The 20216-nt window shown below is 49.1% G+C and overlaps 1 protein-coding gene across 2 annotated transcripts; it reads left to right on the top strand.

Annotated features, from left to right (window-relative positions):
- The first annotated feature begins 4309 nt into the window (after nt 1-4309).
- TAB1 (TGF-beta activated kinase 1 (MAP3K7) binding protein 1) lies at nt 4310-13266 on the top strand. Of its 2 annotated transcripts, none has more exons than XM_059815921.1 (11): nt 4310-4342; nt 5195-5331; nt 5521-5674; nt 6309-6395; nt 6963-7101; nt 7577-7690; nt 10046-10157; nt 10268-10412; nt 10799-11013; nt 11307-11477; nt 12582-13266. In XM_059815921.1, exons 1-11 carry the CDS (start codon nt 4310-4312, stop codon nt 12787-12789), a joined length of 1515 nt encoding a protein of 504 aa, XP_059671904.1. In that variant the 3' UTR covers nt 12790-13266. The 2 variants fall into 2 exon arrangements, with proteins under 2 accessions (XP_059671904.1, XP_059671903.1); XM_059815920.1 differs by having other exon boundaries at nt 10799-11021; nt 11321-11477.
- The last annotated feature ends 6950 nt before the right edge of the window (nt 13267-20216 follow it).

Raw genomic sequence — 20216 nt, 5'->3', positions numbered from 1 at the left:
TGTTGACATACCCATCTGTTTCTTGATTAATCTTTGTTTGGACAAAGACCCTTCCTACAGTCCCAGCTTTTGGGGTGGAAGTGTTGTGGAGATACGCCCACAGAAAGGCAAATGTCTGTGTTGGCGCAGGTGGAGTTAAAAACTGGTGAGACAAAATGTTGCCAAAAGCAAGCATTTAAGATGAATAAGACTCCAACATTACCAGTTTGTTTGTTTCTTCTAATCATTTGAAATCTCTTTAATTTTGCTTTCTGGTATTTCAAGCTCTTGTGAGTCATGTTTTGAAGCTTCTCCCTGCAGCCATGACATCTAGAAATATAATTCTATTATAAAGTTGTTTTTTAAAAAAAGTTCACATAATCCCAGAACTCGAGGAGATGAGACTTTGTTTAGTGTATCATAGAATTCAATAAAATCATACGCTTTGGCACAACTGAAACAACCCCATCTTCCTCCCTCGGAAGCCCAGCTGGCCTAAAGCTCTGTACAAACTGTTTTGCAGCGGTATTTGTCTCTCTCTGTCGGGGGGGATCAGCCCTCCCTCACCATTCCCCCTTCCCCTGGCAGCAGCTCTCCATGTTGGTTCTTGAACTCTCTGAAGGGTGCTGGGGGAAGGAAGCTGCTGTCTCCTTCTGCCTGTCTCCAGCTGTTTTTCTTTCCTTAATGCTTGTTCTCTCTACTGCTTCATCTCTATTTCTTTGCCTTTCCAGCCTGCCTGGAAACAGTGCCCTGTAGAGGAGCCAGGAGCATTAGGGCACCTGCGCCTGTGGGAAGCATCAGGCTGAAGTTAGTAGAGGTAACTGGGGAGACCTTGGGGTGGAGCTGCGTGAGGGCTTGCAATGTCGCCCCCTCCACCATCCCTTTCTGTAACGGTCTGCCATAGGAGTGGAGCAAATGCAGCAAGCTGGCTCTGTCAGAGAGACCCTTCTGGGGCTGCCCTATGCTCCCTGCTCCTCATGGCGCGTTGTTTAATCATGTTGTTCATCTTTTATCCAGCAGCCCAGCACTGACCATGCTTCTTCCTTTTCTACAGAGAAAACATTATTAAAAACAGGAAGGCAACAGTACAGCTTGGCACCAGAAATACCGTGTGTATAATCCCTAGCATTGGGGACAGAGAAGCAATGAGAAACAATAAATATACAAAGAGAGAGAAGGAGAGAGAGAGAAGAAGGAATGGAAATGTGGGAGTTTAACTTGAGAGAGGCAGCTGTGGATCTGGTAGTCACTGAATCATATAATTAATTTATTGGTGCAGGGATGATGAGGTTCAGTGACCAATATCCTGCATTCTTGGGGAGATTTTGGCTGCATGAGAATACAGCATGGTAATTTCTGAGAGGATTTACAGAAGGTAAGAAGCATAAATAAAACAAAGGCTAAAATAAGCTTGATCAATGCAGCCAGCAAAAACTCTTTTGGTGCAGTATTTCATCTTGCAAGTGCTGCATGAAGCTATTGGTCTCTGTGAGCAGATACTCGTAAAGCAGCACACCAGCTTCGGTTAGCACTTTCCTTTGGAGGACTATGAAATGCTGGACAAATATATATTTAGCCCTGCAAGCAGCCTCGTTTGGTAAATCTTACTATTCACTTTTTGCAGGCCAAGTAGTTAATTGCCTTGCTCAAGGTTAGGGCAGAAGCTCAGTGACAGAATCACAGGAATATCCAGACAGAAGCTGGCACAAGTATTTTTACCAAGAAAAAAATGTTTTGCACCAGGTCTGTGTTCCAGCCCAAACGGGCAGGAAAAAAACAAACTAGAATGACAAAGATTAGTGACTATGAGCTGACGCCAGACATTTAAATTAGGAACAGGGCACATTTTTAACTGCAAGAGGTGACTAGTCATTGTACAAACAAGGAAAGTGGCAGCTTTTCTATCTTGTATCTTTAGGAAAGTTGTTTTGCTCTCTTACTGAGATCACATTCTGTCCCATTGCACCCCCACACAAACTCTGCTCTTGTTAGTCTCAAAAGGACTCACTTACGGATATAAGAAGACAGAAATGACTCCTAAATTCCCAGTCCTGCAATGCGATACACGCTGGCAGTCTCTGAGCACACCCGAAGCTTTGCTGATTTCAGTGGTCCTCTGAGCAAGGACAGGGCCTGCCTGTGCTCATCAAGGTGCATGACTGCAACCTTGAATGTCATTAAATAAGCATAAGCTTCTGCTGCAATGCTGAAAAAGTGACATCGTATTTTAAAGCAGAGAAACTCGCCTGTTGCTTTTTAATGACACGGACAATGCTGTTGTTCACATATTTCTGCAGCACCAGGAATTCTTCTTGATACTGGTAAGAAAACAAATCTTTATCAGTACTAAATCTATCCATTCTACTTTTAATTTTAATGTGACTCGAGACCCATTCCTATAATTATTTGTACCCACTCTCACTCAGTTTTACCCACAGGAATACTCCAAATGACATTGGTGAGACGAAGCTTATACAGAAAGCTAAACATGTGGAAACTTGTTTGTGGACTGAGGTTCTAAATTTAGCGTTTTCTTTTAGGCCAATATAACCTTTAAACAAGTAATTCTGCCTGTGTACCTAAGTTTGCATGAATGGCTGAATATTTGTGAGCCTTGCATGAAGGGGAAGGATCTGTAATCTTTGTATATTTGAAAGAAAGAGATGTAACAAAACAATAGACAAAGGATTTACAGGAAAGGGAGCTGGAATTCTCCGGCAGGATCCCCTGCAGCAAAAAACATCATTCCATAGAACGAGGCCAATTAACTGGCAATTATTTCTGAAGTGCATCTGAATCTAATACATTTGCCACAAAGATGTCATTAAAAGAGTATCAAGCCACTGCTGGAAGTCAAGACTACTTAACGCTCCCCCCCTCACCACAATTGCACTGCTACACAACTGAAACTGCACGTCTGTCATGTTGGAGCCCCTTCAGCCTCGAGCCACACAGGGAAACGTGCTCTTTTCCAAGCCCCCCGCTGCTGCAGGCTGTCTGACAGCCATCACTCACTTCAAGATATGCCAGTCACACACCTGGAGGGCTCTTCTGCCCTCCAGGTTGAGAAAGTGGTGGGAATGATTCTTGTGTCTTCCCTCATGCTCCAGCTGAGCTGATTCAATGGAAACTGTCCCTCCTGAAACTGCCTACATCAGCCTGGAAAGGTTCTTAAAGGAGAGCAAAATCAGTGATCTCTGGTTTTGTCTGTATCATTCAGGCAGGCACACAAGCAATTTTACTCTTGTGCCTAACTCGAGACTACCAAGAACAGCTCCAAACTGTGGTGGGTATTGAGAACCACCTGTCAGCTCATCTAGACACCTTCCCATTGCTGGCCTGAGGGCATGGTCCCACTATGTCCTCGTTACAGCCTGCAAAAGACGGTGGGAAAGGGCTGTGGATCACCACAGCATGAGACCGACTCCAAGCTGAGACAAATGGATGCCTCTTGTGGTGTCTACAGAGCAGCAGTGCAGCTGAGAGCTGGTATGTTTGGGCTTACCTGGGCTGGATCTTCCCTAGAGGATGCACAGAGCATGATGAGGTGCCAAGAAAAACATTTCAACACCAGGCTCCCTCAGGGCTGTGGCGCCCAAGGTGACCCCATTTCACAGGATCCTGACAACTCTGTCCCTCTTACTTCCCCCTCCACACACAGTGGTGGGCAAAAGGTGCTTCCTTCTCACGCAACAAAGGCCTCAAGGTAAGAAATGGAGATGTGTCCATTCCCGCTAGACAAGAGGAAGGGGGAACAACAGGGAAATTTTAAAATATTTCACTTCCGTGGAATTTCTCTCCTCAGGGCAGTGAGCTGACCACACTCAGGGGCAAGCATCACGGTGGGGGACCCACCGCAAGCCCCCCTACACCACAGGGTCTCTAGGGGGGTGCCTGCTTCTCCAGGGTATCATTTCGGGAGCCCCAGAGGGTTCCACAGCATCGCTCAAGCCACGTTTTCAAGTGCCCTCAAAGCCGATACGCCAGTGCGGTTTTAGGGCTTGAAAACCACGGTGGGCGAACCGAGGCCGCCTCATCCCGCCCCGCGGTACCCCACCTCAGCGCGAGGGGCGGAGCCTGAGAGTGTGCACGCACGCGCCTGCGCTCGAGCGCGCCCCGCCGCTCTCGCCCATTGGGCGGGGGTGGGGCGGGGGTGTGTGAGGTAGGGGCGTGGCCATTCCCGAGCAGGTGGGCGGAGCCGTCGCCGCCGGGGAGGGCGGGGCGGAGCGGGGCGGGGAAGGCGGGTTCCTGCGGAGCGGCCGCTCTATCCGGCGGACTCGGCTGCTCTGGAGGAGAAGGGCGGGCGGGAGGAGGTCGCTTCTGCTCCAAGATGGCGGCCCAGAGGAGGAGTCTGCTGCAGAGTGTGAGTGGCACCTTCCCCCCCTCCATGCACACGCACCCCCCCAGGTGGGTGCGAGGGGGTACCTGGGCCTCCTTCTCGTCCGCCCCTGGCAATGCAGTGGGGGAAGGGGGAGGCCCGGCGAGGGTGGGGAGCGTCCCCTCTCAGTGGGGAGGTGGGTTGCTGCTCTCCCGTCTCCCGTACCGCCTGAGGGCAGGGGGTCCCACCTTGTGTGGGGGCCCTGCGTGGTCATCGATCCCCACCCTGGGCTGGCCTGCCGCTCTGCAGTGCTGTGGGACGGGGGGGGCGGCAGGTGTCTGGGGGGGCCGTGCCTGTGCTGCGGGCTTCGAAGTGCTCCGCCGTGTGAGGGAGCAGCTGGCGTTTGCAGGCCGCCTGTCCGTGTACTGTCAGTCTGCGCCAGGGAGATGGCGGCCCCAGGGATGCCTCTCTAATTGCTAGCAGCCGCAGGGCCTCAGTCCCCTTGTCCTGGGTGAGCGTACTCCAGTGGGGAACCAGAGCCTTTCCTGTACTCCTGTGCCATGGATGCGTGAGGGTCTGATTCACCAAATGAATAGCTAAGCTAGTGCTGTGCTGTATCGAGTGTAAAACTCGCGTGCAGATTTCACTTCTGGTTTCTTGTTAGCAAGAGCCGGAGGTGCAGCCAGAGCTCAGCTTCAGAGGGAAACGAAGTGGTAAGTGATCCAGTTCTGCAGCAGGGAACATGAAGTTATTGGCTGGGGTGGTGTGCTACCCTGTTAGCAAAGGGAGAAGGGTTGAGAAGAGGGTGGCGATGGACTCGTAACCTGTACTGGACCAGGATCCTCACTTCAGGCTGCTTGGCGTTTATATGGTCTCTTTCCTCTTTCTGTCTCCCAGGAACAGCAGCCCAGTTGGACAGATGACTTGCCATCCTGCCATCTCTCCGGGGTGGGCTCAGCTCCAAACCGTTCCTACAGTGCAGATGGCAAGGGGACAGAGGGTCATCCCTTGGAAGATAACTGGTTAAAATTCAGGTAAGTGGGTGGCACCTGGGACACAGACTCCTGCGGACACAAGGGCAGGTAAAAGTGGTATTTAGTTTGTCATGCAGGACTCAGAAGAGGGTGGGGCCTGAGCATGCAGGAGGTGTCTGGAGGAACTTGTTACATATGCCTGCATCTCACAGACATCTGCAACCTCTTTGCTTCTGCCCTCTTTGACAGGAGCGAGAACAATTGCTACCTCTATGGTGTCTTCAACGGCTATGATGGCAACCGAGTCACCAACTTTGTGGGTCAGAGGCTGTCTGCAGAATTGCTGCTGGGCCAGCTACATGCAGATCACAGTGATGCTGATGTGCGTCGAGTTCTGCTGCAGGTAAAGCAGCTTTGGCTGGGAACGGCTCCTGCTTCTCGCAATACCCACCTCCTCTTTTTGCCACCAGAGGAGCAGCATCTGGTTTCTGTGGGGGTTGGAAACATCTGCCAATGGTGGCAATTGCACTCATCCTGAGCAGCTGTAGTGCTTTGTTTCACTCCCGCCTCATACCCATCTGTCCCCCTGGCTCTGTCAGCACAGTGCTGAGGGCTCTCCAGGAAGCTGCAGCTAGTCTTCACTGGACATGTAGGAATAAGTCAGCCTGTGAAGGAGACGACAATGAGTAAAAGGGTGAACTTAATGTGTGGGGAGATGGATTTGTGCATGTGCTTTCTTGGGTGATAGGCAAGTTCTTACAATCAACACACAAAATCAGATAGGTCTCTGACATTGCTGTGAATGTAATTTTTATGTTTTTGTCTCCTGTTTTGAGTTGTTGCAGATTGTTTTTACAAGTTGTTAAGTAGTTGCGCTGAAATAATTGTGTTTCAATGTGATGTAGGGATTCTTGAACGTCTGTATGTACACTGATCATCCACTTCTATGAGCCAGTCTTAGGGAGGTGAGGATGGGTCGCCTCAAAGGTCTGTAGGCATTGGATAAGAGCTTAGTTTCTCTTCATGGCCTTTTTTAGGCTTTTGATGTGGTGGAAAGAAGTTTCCTGGAGTCCATTGATGATGCCCTGGCAGAGAAGGCTAGCCTGCAGTCCCAGCTACCAGAGGTAATGTAGCCTTAAGAACAGAGATTGCTGGAGGTCCGACCCTCCAGATTGCTGGATGAGGTTTGGGCATATTAGTCAGTCTGGTCCAAGGGAGGCTGTAATTGAAAATTATTTCTCTGTGGTTCTCTTCTGGGAGCTTGCATGAAGCGAAGCAAGCGTCTTGGTCCATTTCCCAGAGTTTCCACTATTCATACTGGCACTGCTTAGGCCCATCATTGGTTATCTTAGTCAGGAGCTGAGTGTATCATGGAGAGGAGTTACAACCTGTACGTGTGGCTCTTTGAGGACAAAGCCATATGAGGCAGATGAGAGGCAAGGCCCCAAATTTGCATGGCATCTGGGCAGATGTGGATTCTGCTCTTTAGGTGAACCGGACTGTTGTCTCCAGTAGCTTATCGGAGCTGTGTCATTTGTTAGGATTGAACAAATAATTGTATGTCTTGCACAGTCTTGGCATGAGGCTAAGACGTGCCAAGACGAGTCCCCTCCTTACAGAATTTTGATTCCAGCTGTGGTTTCTGTGTTGCAGACTGTGTCTTTAAGCTTCCCCCTCATTTTGGGTTCCAGGGTGTCCCTCACCACCAGCTGCCTCCTCAGTACCAGAAGATTGTGGAGAGATTGAAGGTCGTAGAACAGGAGATCTCTGGAGGAGCTATGGCTATTGTGGCTGTAGTTCTCAACAACAAGCTCTATATCGCCAACGTGGGTGAGTTGTTTTTTGTCAGCAGCTCAGTCCAGGTGTTCCGGAGGATGGCTGCGGTTCTAGGAAGTGAAAAAAATTTGAATGTGGGGGACAGTTTCTTTGGTCTGTGGCCAAGGAGTGATATGCTTGTTACTTACAGGAGCACTTGAAATCAGCCTGGCTCTTTATCTCTGCAGATGTTGGCTGATGCCATGTGTATGACCAAAGAACAGAGGGAAAATGGTTTGAGAGGCAGTAGTGCAGATTCACTGAGAAATGGAGAGCTTTCTTGTGAGGTACTGGCTCAGGCCTGGATGAAGAGCTGCCTAGCAAGCCTACTATGCTGCTAGCAAGGCTACTTTTTGGAGATCGTGATGAGACAGTACACGAGCCTTTCTCTTCTTTTCTGTCTTTAGTCCCCTCTCCTGTTCCGTTTGGATATGTTCTCCCTCTTAATGGTAGAGCTCTCTGGTGCCTCATCTCGCTGCTCCCACTGCAGGTACCAATCGGGCACTGTTATGCAAGTCCACGGTGGATGGACTGCAGGTGACTCAGCTCAATGTGGACCATACAACAGAGAATGAGGATGAACTTTTTCGTTTCTCCCAGCTGGGTGAGTGTTTGGTTTCATGTTCTTATCTGAGAACATCACATGTCTCCGTTTACCTGGGCACCAGGAATGACTCAAGCTGCTGGAAACAATAAATGACCACAAAAAGAAGCTTACTATGGTTTCAAATGACAAGTTCAGTGCCTTCTTTTTCTGCATATCTAGCCATTGTGAGGCTACAGAGAGTAAGTTCAGCTCACTGAACCAGCGGAAAACTATCCTCTTTGGTTTTTTTTTTTTCAAGTTTTGAGAGTTAGTTTTGTGTCCGACTGCCAAACTGACATTGATTTGCCCTCCAGCTGTGTGATTGCTGGAGTTCATAGAAAGGCAGGAGTGGAAGCATGCAGCCAGAGGGTAGAAGCGGGATGGACAGTATCTGACTGCTCGTTTGGAGGGAAACCACAGTTACGCTGGATTAAGTTCTGTGTGATGCCACACCCTCGGGATGGTGCATTTCAATATGCCTTTGTACAAGCTGCTGCAAAAAAAAGCAGCTGTGCTTCAGACAGAGCCAGGCCAAGCACTAGCATTTACTGCTCTCACATCAATAACTATTGAAGTCTTAATGCTGACATTTTGCTTTAGGCAATTTCCCTTTTCCTTTACAGTGTTTGATGTGTTTTCTTTCTTGGTCTAGAACTAGCCCAGACCACTTGTGTGATTGCTAGTACCGAATTCTTCTTACTGAGATAGTTATGTTCTGTACCTTTGTTTACGTAGATCTAACTTGGCATTCTTCATTAGGTTCACCTGGTAGATACATTCTTATCTGGTGAGGCTGTTGATGTGGTTATTTTCTGCTGCTGGGTCTTGTTTTATTCTATTTCTCTTCCATTTCCTCTTTTACTTATACTCCTGCAGTAGGGGTATGTGCTATGAAACAGAAGACTGAATACAAGAATCCAGGAAAAGAGACCCTTTGACTGCCTTTTCTACTGCCAAAAATGCAGAATTTAGCTGCAGTCCATAGTAGAACAGGGATCTGCTAGAAATACCAACCTTAACTTGGCGCAGCAGCGGCTCTCCTGCTGGCAGTCGCAGCAGAAGAGAGAGCCTGTGGAACAAGCCAGTGTACACAGGCTGTTTTGGGGTCCGAAGGAGGTTGTTGTAGGGCTAAATTGAAGCACAGTGATAAAAGGTAGGGGGGATAGCATTTGTCATGATGGTGCCTGTGTTGCACCTCTCCTGGGGGAAGGGAGGGAGAGGTCTTATGCCTTTGTGGCTCTTCACCTCGCATGTTGCAGCTTGTTCAGTGCTCCAGGAGAGTTGCTGTGATTTAGACACAACCTCTCTGGCATCCTGCGAGTCTCCCTGTGTTTGTGTCTGTCAATAGCATGTATCCCCCTGCCAGGAGCTGGCAAATGAGCCAGGCCGTGTTGATGAGTTAGCTTTGGTCTGCAGCAGATGTCAGAGTTGTGTCTTACTGCTGGGGTAGGTGTGGAGCCATCTGTGCAGTGAGGCTTGGTTTGACTCAGGGAGAGTTTCAGATGGACCCCTGCCTTCACCTTGTATTGAGGACAGTCATCCCTAGATTAAAATCTCAAAATAACGTTTTCTGCCTGTTAGCTCTAGGTATAATCAGGAAAGGGGAATTGCCAGAACAGAGCAGGTCAGTGGCTCATCTGCTCTGAGTCCTGCCTCAAATAGTAGCTGCACCCAGATGGTCCCTGTTAGAACCTTCTTCAAGATGGGATTCCTTCCTAGCCCCTGTCAGAGGTATATCCCCTTAAATGTATTTAAATAAATACTTGTTTGGTCATTGTCCTTATTTTAGGAGTAGCCCACATCAGTCTGAGCACTTGAGCAAATTCAGTGCCTCTTGTAGATAGTTCTCCTTTTCTCCCTCTGCAGTCTAGTGTATTAGTGAAATTGTCATGTGGAGTTTAGGAGCAGGGATCAATAATAGGCAGAAGAAAAAACAGAATCCTTCACATACGTCTTCCTCCTTCCTGCCTTCTCCTCCCATCACACAGTCCAGAGCTGACAGGTGCAGATGTTCCCCTCTGCCTTTTCAGTGAATGCCTGTGCCCCCAGGCCAGCTGCCGCTGGTGGCTTTGGACCAGGATGTGGGCTTTGTCTCAGGGCCAGCCGTCGCATTCGGAGTGCACGTGTCGGGCTGTGTGCATCTCGCTCCTTCTCTCTCTTTCCCAGACTACAACTAATGAAAAGTGTCCCTTGGAACATGGCAAACTGCTCTTCTTTTTCTCCCTGTTGGACTCCTGATGATTCTTTGGCATCTCGTTCTGTCTTACAATTCTCTTTAGCTGTGGATATTTCTTTTCTCATTCCCAACAGTGTGACCAGAGGAAGTCCTGCAGGTTTCCCAAAGTCAAACTTTTTTGGTTTTCAATCTGGCAGGCTTGGATGCAGGGAAAATAAAACAAGTGGGAACCATTCGTGGGCAGGAAAGCACTCGGCGCATCGGAGATTACAAAGTCAAATACGGCTATACTGATATTGAACTGCTCAGGTCAGGAAAAACTCAACTTTGTGGTTTCGAGCCCTCCTTTTTTTTCATGACCCCTCCATTCTCACCTACTATGTCATCATTAAAAACTAAATAACACCGTCTCTTTCCAGTGCTGCTAAATCTAAGCCCATCATAGCAGAGCCTGAAATCCACGGAGGGCACTCGCTGGATGGGGTGACTGGCTTCTTGGTGCTCATGTCTGAAGGGCTCTACAAAGCGCTGGAAGCAGCTCATGGTCCTGGACAGGCCAACCAGGTGAGCCTGCTTACATGGGAAATGTTCCCTTGGCTGTTGACTCACTCCGGCAGTGTCAGCTGCTCTCATACAGACTTTCTCCTCATCTGTCCTGTGAGTGCTGGCCAGGGTGAACACCTGTGCCACCTCATTCCAGTGTAATAATATGGGAGCTGCTTTGCCAAGCCAGTTCTTCTAGGCAGCTGCCTGTCCCTGAGGAGTAGCCCATTAAAGGGAATGGGATGATTCAAGGCACAAGGGCACATATCAGCAGGTGAGACTGGCAAGCATTACAGTCGGATGAGTTGCCATAAAAACTCCTAGATCAGATGGCAGGAAAAAGTTTCCTCCAAAATCTTCTGAACATCCTTCTTCCTTTTTTCTTTTTTTTTTCCTTCTCTGCTCAGGAAATTGCAGCTATGATAGCCACAGAGTTTGCCAAGCAGACATCGCTGGATGCTGTGGCACAAGCAGTAGTGGACCGGGTTAAGCGGATCCACTGTGACACTTTTGCCAGTGGTGGGGAACGGTCCAAATTCTGTCCCCGGCATGAAGACATGACGCTGCTTGTGAGGAATTTTGGGTACCCCCTGGGTGAGATGAGCCAGCCCACACTGACACCAACACAAGGTATGTTGGGGAGAGAATGAAACAAAACAGGGTGGAAGAGAAGATCTCTTGATAGATACAGCACTGACCTAACATCGGGAGAGGAGATATTCAGTGTAGAAGGAATTTTCACATTAAAGGGCTTCTGAGATGTAGAGTCTGTGACAATTTGACAGAATACAGTACACCATCTAAGAAAGGCAGTTTAATATAAATTCTTGGGTTCTTTAGCCCCTTCTTTGTCATTTCTTTGCTGCTGTGCACCGCCAGTCACTCACGTCTCAACTGCATTTTATAACTTTTGTTTTCTCCCTTCTCAGGAGGCCGTGTCTACCCAGTCTCTGTGCCGTATTCCAGCTCCCAAAGCACAAGCAAGACGAGTGTCACGCTGTCTCTTGTCATGCCTTCCCAAGGCCAGATGGTCAATGGTGCCCACAGCAGCTCAACTCTGGATGAAGCCACCCCCACCCTCACTAAGTAAAAGTCCTGCTCTTTTGCTGCCCGCGGTTTTTCTCTGCACCTCACACTGTGTAAAGTGGTTGAAGAGCAGAGAGACACTTGTCAGTTACCTGTCAATCATTCCCTTATCTGGAATGTGGCCCTCCTGACTGCAGTATTGACAGCCAGCATAACATGTTAGCTGGAAAGCAATTGTGTGAGGAGTGGGAGTGAGTAAAATGAGCAGCTCTGAAGCCAGCTCTGGGAACATGCCTTGGGAGCAGCATCTGCTGCTGTTCGGGGAGGGCACTCTGTCAGCGAGCAGCTCTTGTCTTTGGATCTTGGGTGCCAAGTATGTTGGGTGCAGCGCATGGAGGGAGTGTGGGTGCCCTGCATTTTAATAAGGAAGAGGGACTGTGCAAGTCATCTGTAAGGCTGCTGCAGAGGCTGTGCTGCACCAGTTGGCTTGCTCAGAGGCTAGGGAGAAAAAAAAAAGGGTAAAGGTTAGAACTGGATCCTATTTGGATCCACTTTGTAGGATCATACTAGTTAGTCAGCCTTTGGCACAGGGTGGTCGGTTTACACACTGCAAAGTGAAGAAGCTCTCTGGTTATTGTGTTCTGGTAGCTCCAGAAACAATGAGGCTGACACACTATAGCTGCTTTGGCTGCAATGCACGTCATGCAAGAATAGCCTTCCTTGCTGCCAGACTCTTCCCGTAAAGCTCATACTGTATGGATATGGGGAGGCCAGCAGAGCGCATGCCTTTTCTTTTTTTTTTCTGCTTCCTCTCTTCCATTCCTCAGATACCTGGTTGTACTTAAGGCCTCCCAATTAAATGTGAATCAAATATCTTTGGCGTTCATCAATTCCAAGCAGTTCTCAATACTTCTAGTGCTCTGATAGAGCAAGAGACTGCAACTTTTTACCTGTTTGCTAAGGATAGCTTGATCTGTGAAGAAGCTGGCACTTGTTCTGGTGCTTTTCTTGTCCAAAGCATCAGATGGGGAAAAATAAAGATGCTTTTGTTCTCTCTCTCTCTCTCTCTCTCTCTCTCTCTCTCTCTCTCTCTCTCTCTCTCTCTCTCTCTCTCTCTCTCTCTCTCTCTCTCTCTCTCTCTCTCTCTCTTTTTTCTCTCCATAGCCAAAGCCCCACTGTGACGCTCCAGTCAACTAATACTCACACACAGAGTAGCAGCTCAAGTTCAGATGGGGGTCTCTTCCGTTCCCGACCCACCCACTCACTCCAGCCAGATGAAGATGGGCGTGTGGAGCCCTATGTGGATTTTGCAGAGTTTTACCGGCTTTGGAACATGGACCATGGCGAGCAGGGAGCACTGACTGTGTCCTAATGTGGAAATCTGCCTCCTTCAGACACCCTGCGCTTGGCTGCGTGAGCAAAGACTGAGGCAAGAATGAAAGTGCTCCACTGAGGGCTGTGTTTGGCCAATGAGTTAACTCCTATCCAGGATGTGCTGAACACTGGGCTGGGAAGCACGTGCAGTACGCTCAACACACGTGTTGCCTGTGCCATGCACCCAATCCTGACCACCCTTGTTCCCTCGGACGCCCTGTGCATAGGGGAAGGGGTCTTGAATGCAACCATCACTGCAGGTTTTTGCAAATAAAGATGCAGAGAGGGCTCCCTCTGGATGATGGAAGAGTAGGGGCCTGTACAAAGGCTCTGTGTGTGCGCGTGTGTAGGTGTACGCGTGTGTGTGTGTTGTCATAATGTTTCCACAACTCAGTTCATAATGCTGTGATTCCAATGTTCAACTCCATAGAAGATACCTCTGTTTTGCAGAATAAATAACTTATAGCTACACTCATTGGCACCTGTGTGGCTTGCTGTCTTCCTTACAATGTTGTGTGTGGGTGTGACAGCTCTTCCTGGTGAAACCCTCTATTCCTCCCAAACAGGGGGTTGCACCTTGCAGCAGGCAAGCTTCTGTTATAAAAGTGGCCTGAGCCCTTGCAGATGACTTAAAAGTGTAAGGTCTTTGTCCCATGCTTACTTATTTGCTGAACTTTGGTACTGGAGTTAAACTATAAATTCAGATTATTGTTTTTGTAGGCAAAATGCACATTGTTTCCCTTAATGCAGGCCATCTGGAAAGTTGTAGAGGGCAGGTGGAGTTTTAGCAGTTTTCCTGTACAGGCTTCTGGTAGGGCACAGCAGGAAGTCACATGTGGATTGAACCAAAACTATGTTGTGATGCGGCTGCCTTGAAGATGCAGATGTGCACTCTAGTGTCAGAGCAGAGAGGTGGGCAGCAAGGAGAGAGAGGAGGGGTGCTCTTGGTCTGCTGGCTACACATTAGGTCAGCTGAGGCCAGGCCTAGCTGGTGGAGGCATTGGGATCACGGCAATCTTCCTCTTCAGTTCAGGCTTCTGACGGCAGGCGGCAAGCGAGTCTCTTCCCTCCCTGCTCTAGCCTTCCCTTTCAGCCTGCCTCGCTGGCTCCCTGGGGAAGAAGCCTTTCCCCAGCAAACATGGGGAGGCCTTGGGGGTGACCGCTGTGCCGCAGCACCTGGTGCCTCCATGGGGAGTTGTGACAAGGCACTGGGCAAAGCCAAGAGAGGCCCAGAGGAGATTACAGGAGAAAGGGCAAGTGAGGGAACTGGCCTGGGTTCCTTCCCTGATATATTTTTGCTTCCAAGCTGGCCACCTTGGGAAGCAGAAGGGGGAAGGGAAGGGATCAGGATGAAATAGCAGAGGATGCTACAGTGAAGGCCAGTGTGTAGCCAAGCCCTGGTGTGTGCAGGTTCAAGGCACTTGTGGCATGCCAGCTTAGAAAGGAGCGGAGGGGGATTCATCCCTTTGGAAAAATCAAATAGCACTGAGTGCCCTGAGGCAAGATCTGAGTTCACTGAGAAATACGTGGGCAGGATCAGAGTGGTGAGAAACGTCCATTTCCTCGGAAGGCACAGCAGGCATCCCTTGCATGTAGGTGGGTGGCTCTCCGCCACTGCCCCCTCCAGGTCCTGCTGGCATAGCTTCACCCTGTGGGGGCTCATGTGAATTGTGGGGGGGGTCTTGGCTGCTGGCCTGCCTGCAGAAGCTTGTGTTTCCCTGCCCTCCTGTAGTTCCCAGGAAGGCTGGGTGTGCTGAACGTGCTGGCACAGGCACCTACCAGCAAGACCCTTCCAACCCTGCCAGGGAAGTGTCATTCAGTGGCATGGAGGGAAAGGCAGCAGAGTTGGGTGAGGTTTGGTGCCTCGTCCCCTAGGCTAACTGAGGCAGGGGCTGGCAGTCCCTCACCCGTGTCCTCTGCCTTGCCTCTGCCCTGCGAGGAGCAGGGAGTTCAGGTACCTGAGCCCAGCCTGGCCTTGTTGTCCAGGACTGCTCCGAAATGTTGTTTGATCTGGGGATCCTATCCTTTCCTCCAGGTTGTTGTGTGGCTATTTAATAGGATGGTGTGATCCTGGTACGGACTAAAATGGAGTTGAAGAGGTTTTATCCTATTCTGCATTCCCTAACATGGCAGGGATTTCGATAGCTGTATAAACAAGCCTTTCTTGCTTATTCCCCCATCCCATTTATCTATGGTATTTGCTAGCTTCTACCGAGAACACTTCCAATAGGAAATATTCCAGCATGTGGATGCTCCAGATAAAAGTTTAAGAATTGCCAAACACATTTATGTAAAGCAGATCATGCAAAACAAACTTATCCTTTGGCATAATTACCAGTTTATGAAGTATGAAAAAATAAAGCGGGTAGGAGCGGGTGGATCACATTAAGCCGTGTCTGTACAGCCACTGGAAAAAAGTCGAGGAAAACAGGTTTTCTGTACATACTATGTAAGCCATGGCTTACAAGTCCAGGTCAAAGAAACAGACTGAATGTAGTGTACAGGGGAAGGAGGCTTGTGAGCAAATGTCAGTATTTAATATTGTCCTCAGGGAACGATGGGAAGATGCGGGCTGTAACAACAGTAGAAAAACCTCCTCTCCCCTGCCCCTTTAAAATGAAGGAGTGGATGGAAGAGGACAGAACCAGAAACAAGAGCAGGGGCCTTTTTGCAGTGTAGTGAAATTCAAAACCACTAGAAATGTAAAGTCCTAGGCAGAGAGAAAAACAGTGCAGCTATGCACCACAAGACTGCTGGAGAGGAGCTGGCAAGTTAAGATCTGAATATGCAGAATAACTCTGCTGTGAAGGCAGCTAATCTTATTTTTCAAGAGCTATCCCACCGTGAGACAAGGGTAGAAATGAGAAGCCATGTCCCTGGAATGGGAGCAGTGGGGATGCCCCACATGACCCCAAGCCATGGACGCTGGCTGAGGGTTGTTAGAGGCTCTCAGGCTGTAGCTGGTGAGACAGGCTGCGAGAAGGTCCAGGTCCCAACGCTCACAGGCAGGCAGCAAGGTGAGTGGGCAGCTGAGCTGATGCGGCGAGCTGAGGATTTGGCAGGGCTGAAGGTGATGCAAAGACTTTAGATGTCCTTGGGGAGAACCGAAGCCATATGGACCTTGTTGCATGCCACAGGCGTGGATAAAACCCAGCAAAGACTGGAAAGGGCTTTGTAGACTCCCCTCTGCGTTTGAGGACCTCCAGAAAGAGCTGACCAAAAGAGGAGGCCATGACAGGGTTGGTTTCAGTACAGAGCTGAGGTTTGCATTGCTCTGGAGTTGAAGTGGTGCCTCTGTCCTGAGCCATCCCCAAAAGCCTTCTCTTGGCTTGCACTCTTGCTCCTCCTCAAACCATCATTATCACCTCACCAGGTGGAGGTGCCTGGGTGGGAGACAGGAGATGCCCCATTGTCCCTCCCATCCCTAATTTTCTGTCCCTCTTTGCTTCTCCTCCCCTGAGAAATCTTTCCGGCAGCCCGGTGCGGAGCAGCACCCAGCACTGGTGGAGGGTGCTTGACGGGTCTTGGTGAGATGTCTTTGCTGGCAGCTGTCTGCACCTTCTGCCCTCCCCATACATCTCGCAGTCCCAGGACAAGCAGGTGGGCCTCTGCAGCACTGGGAAAGGACAGTTTAAATAAAATGCTTGGCAGGGTCGTGCCCACCCCAGCCTGGAGTGGAAATAAGCCATCAGAGGGAGACGTGGAAACTCCCAGACTGCCTTGGAGTATGGGGGTCTGCAGCCACAGGGGGCCCTTCGATGCCACCTAAAACCAAGGTCCTCACCGTCTCTGCCACTGAAGGATCACTGGGGACTTTTTTATTTTAAGCTCTCCATTAGCTGAGCAGCACACCCATTTATAACAACATCTTTAAATAGTGGAAGGATAGCCAGGCAGGGTCACAGCCGGCAGTTAGTGCTTAGCTCCGGTACACGGTCTGTGGGCAAGTCATACAGAGCTTGTGTTTTCTTCAGCAGCTGAAGCATCAGCTGAAGCTCATGTGGGCTGGTTTTTTGCCATTCACCTCTTACTTCACACTCAGTTGCTTTTGGCACACCTGGACTTTCCAATAGGGAAGAGGCATGCGGTGAGTGAGTGCCACTTGGTGCCACCAATGGTCCCTGGACCATGCATGGGAAATGCAGCATCTTTGACCACAGTCTCTGCTCCCTCAGCTGCCATGCTCTGAAGAAGAAGGAATGTGTTCCTCTCCCCTTTTTTTTTTCACCACATTAAAGTTTTGAGAGTGTTAGGAGATAGCAGAAGGGTTTGTGGCACCACTGAAAAAAATGCTGCAATTCACCTCCTGTTGTCGCAGGGCAGAGATAGCCATAGCTGAAGGGTGAAGCTGCCTAAAATACGTATTTTAATTTGACAGCTAATATATAGTTGTTTATACATAATAGTCTGATTTTTCCTTCCCTATAAATTCTGAGGAAGGGCTTTAGAGTAATCCTGTATAGTTCATTACTCAAGTGATTCGCCTTTCTCCAGTTAAGAGCGTCGCTGGCATCCTAAAATGTCAGTGCCGTTAACATGAGTTGTAAATAAACCACCAGGGATGGGTTAGGTATTTTAAATCCTATAGCTCTTTCTGTAAGCATAGGAATGTTATTTGGAGTATTCTGGCTAAAATTCAGCACAAGTACTTATATACTGCCAACTCCAATCCCCTCCTAGAGTTTCAAATGGATACGATATTTATCTTCACTTCCCATCTTAACTATTGTGTGTTGTTGCTGTAAGTTGCTAAACAACTGCTGTCTCATCGGTGGCTGTATTTTGCTGGTGAATAAAGTGAGCCCCATGTGCATATGAACCATAAAGCTATTTGGAGTCCTTGCGGAAGAACCCCAAGATACATGTAAGCTGTTAATATTTATTACGTGGAGCTGAGAACATAACTGAAGATGGAGGGATTAGAGTAACTGAGTTCAGGCTGTTCAACAGCCAGACACAATGGAAGAGAAAACAGATGCCCTAGAGGAATGAGAGCAAAAAGCATGAGGAATTTTCTGCATGCAGGATTAGACTCCAGTGGAGCATGGAAAAAAAAAGCCTGGGAATGCTCCAGAGAGCCAGGGCAGATAGAATGGATGCAGCGTTACGGATTCTTGCTTGCAGGTGAATCTTCCTCTCTCCACCTCCCCCAGACAAGCAGCAGCTTAACCATGGGCTCGCTAGGCTGCAAACAGCAAAAGCCTTGTGAGAAGGGACCTGACTACAGCAGGAGGCAGATCGGACAAGGTGTTTCCAAGGCATGTGAGGGAGGACTCGATCTTCTGGGCTGTGCAATGCTTGGGCCTGGCCCTCTCTCTGCTAGGTGTTTTGAGAGTCTCCTAACCTGTTTTCTCTTTTTGCCTCATCTCTCAAGAACAGCATGACCTAGAAACTCTGTGTTTCTTCTGCTGGTTTTGCCTGAGCCGGGCAAAGAGTTTTTCTCTGCCTTACAAAAACCAAGTGATGGCGGGGAGCAACACCAGCCCTTTCTGCAGAACAAGGTCCTCAGCAAACCAGCTGCTTTGACGTCCAAAGGACTGGTAGCAAGGAAAGGCAAGGCTCAGAGAGCCAGAGGCTCTGGAAGGGCGGCCAACCCTACACCTCTCTGTTTGGGAGCTACAGACACGCTTCTGCACAAAGCCCTTCTGGTTACTGTGGCACTAAGGCGGCCAACAGCCACCAAAACATCTCGGGAAGCCGCTGTGGTTTGTTTCCAAAAGCAGCCACAAGCCCAGTCATCCAAAACTGAGGTTCCTAGAGGTAGTTGGGCATTTCCGAACACGCCGTGCAGAGCTCCCAACCAAAGCGAAATTGGGCAAACGCGGCCGCCTCCAACTTCTGATGAGAGTTGGTTGCTTTGGAAAATTCAGGACTCCTTTCAAAGTAAGGGGATCAAAGCTGAGCTGTTAGTGGTTTAATGCATCAGCGATTCGGAAAGTCCCTTGCTCCAGCTAACGGCAATTGGCTGTTGAAGCAAAACAGGTCGCCACCCTCATTTGCCTGTGCGGTGTGGGCTCCTCCTGCCCTCACCAATGCCTGAGCCACTCGACCTCTGTCCTGGCTACAAATCTGCTCATCAAAACCGCCAAAAACATGGTGCATCCATCACCTCCAAGGCAGCTGGGCAGGGTCCCCCTCCCACGGTCAGGGAGGGGGTGATTTCACATCGCCATCATGCCGATGGGGACCATACGAGGGAGGGGGAGAGCCCTGGTGCCTTTTCTTGACCAAATCTGCACCACAGACTCGCTGTGCAATCTCTGTGCAAGAGGCACCAGCTGCCCGCATCAGGGGAGGGGTGCCTCTGTGCCTAGTTTTAGGTAAAGTGGACTAAAGCAGCCAGGTCACCCAGTTTAGCCTTTGTTAAAGGTTTGCTGTGGATGCCTGTCATGGTGTGGGTGTGAGGACAGAAATGGAAACTCATCTCTGAATGGGCTCACCAGGCGCTGCTTGTCGATTTGGCATGGAGGCTGGCCCCAGCCGGCCCTCCCGTGACCCACAGCATTTTTTACCTGCAGCCATGTGCTGTATGAAAAGTGATGAGGCTCTTCTCCCTGTTTGAAGCAAGAAATATGCAGAGAAGCAGCTTCAGAGCTCATCCCTAAAACACTTACAGCTCTTAACTGTAAATGAGAGTCAGGCACTAAGGCGAAACAGCTTTTGGATACGAATTCTTCATCCAGGTAGTTCAATAATTTACTGAACTCCCCCCCAATCTCAACATATTCTGGAGCCAACTCCGCTTTTCCTTACTGCTTCTGTCATTAGCTCTTCCAGGAGTTCTCAGCTGCTGTGGTGAGAAATAGCCAAAATAGCTCCACAAGGGACTTCTCAGAGATCTGAAGCTTTGAAACAACAGCAAAAAAAAAAAAAAAAGGCTAGATGGGAAATGGAAAAGGTGAGGAGACAAAACCAACATGCAGTCAATAAAAGCTTTCAGAGAAGGGATAAGAGCAACAAAACACAGAATGGCTTCCTGCTCACTAAAGGTGTGATGGGAATGAAAAGAGCTTTTGCAAATGTCTAGAGGGGGAACGAAATTAGAGGAGAAGTGTATCCATTAGTAAATGAGTGTGTGAGTGTATTATTCATGGCTGCAAATATCTGAGCTGCAAAAGTGCGACATTTTTATTTCTATCTGCCTTTAGTGGCAAATTTAAGAATTTTGGATAGCAAGGAAGTAATTAAGACCTAATAAAGCAGCTTGTGCCTGCCGCTGCAAGCGAGTAATGTGGCAGCATCCCTCCCGAACTCCACAGGGGTGTTCACCTGGATAAAGTTACTCCGTATTTGCAGAACTGCAGTTTGAGTCAGCATGAAAAAACCCAAACAGATACAGCACCTTGACAGAAATAAGGTACAATATTCAATGATTTAGCTGAGACGCCTATCAGCTGGTGCCTTTCACCATGAGACTTCATTTTC

Source organism: Gavia stellata, chromosome 4 (genome assembly GCF_030936135.1).
Source record: "Gavia stellata isolate bGavSte3 chromosome 4, bGavSte3.hap2, whole genome shotgun sequence".
NCBI classification, from domain to species: domain Eukaryota; kingdom Metazoa; phylum Chordata; class Aves; order Gaviiformes; family Gaviidae; genus Gavia; species Gavia stellata.
The sequence above is the reverse complement of the archived record's forward strand: the minus strand, read 5'-3'. Positions and strand labels throughout refer to the sequence as shown.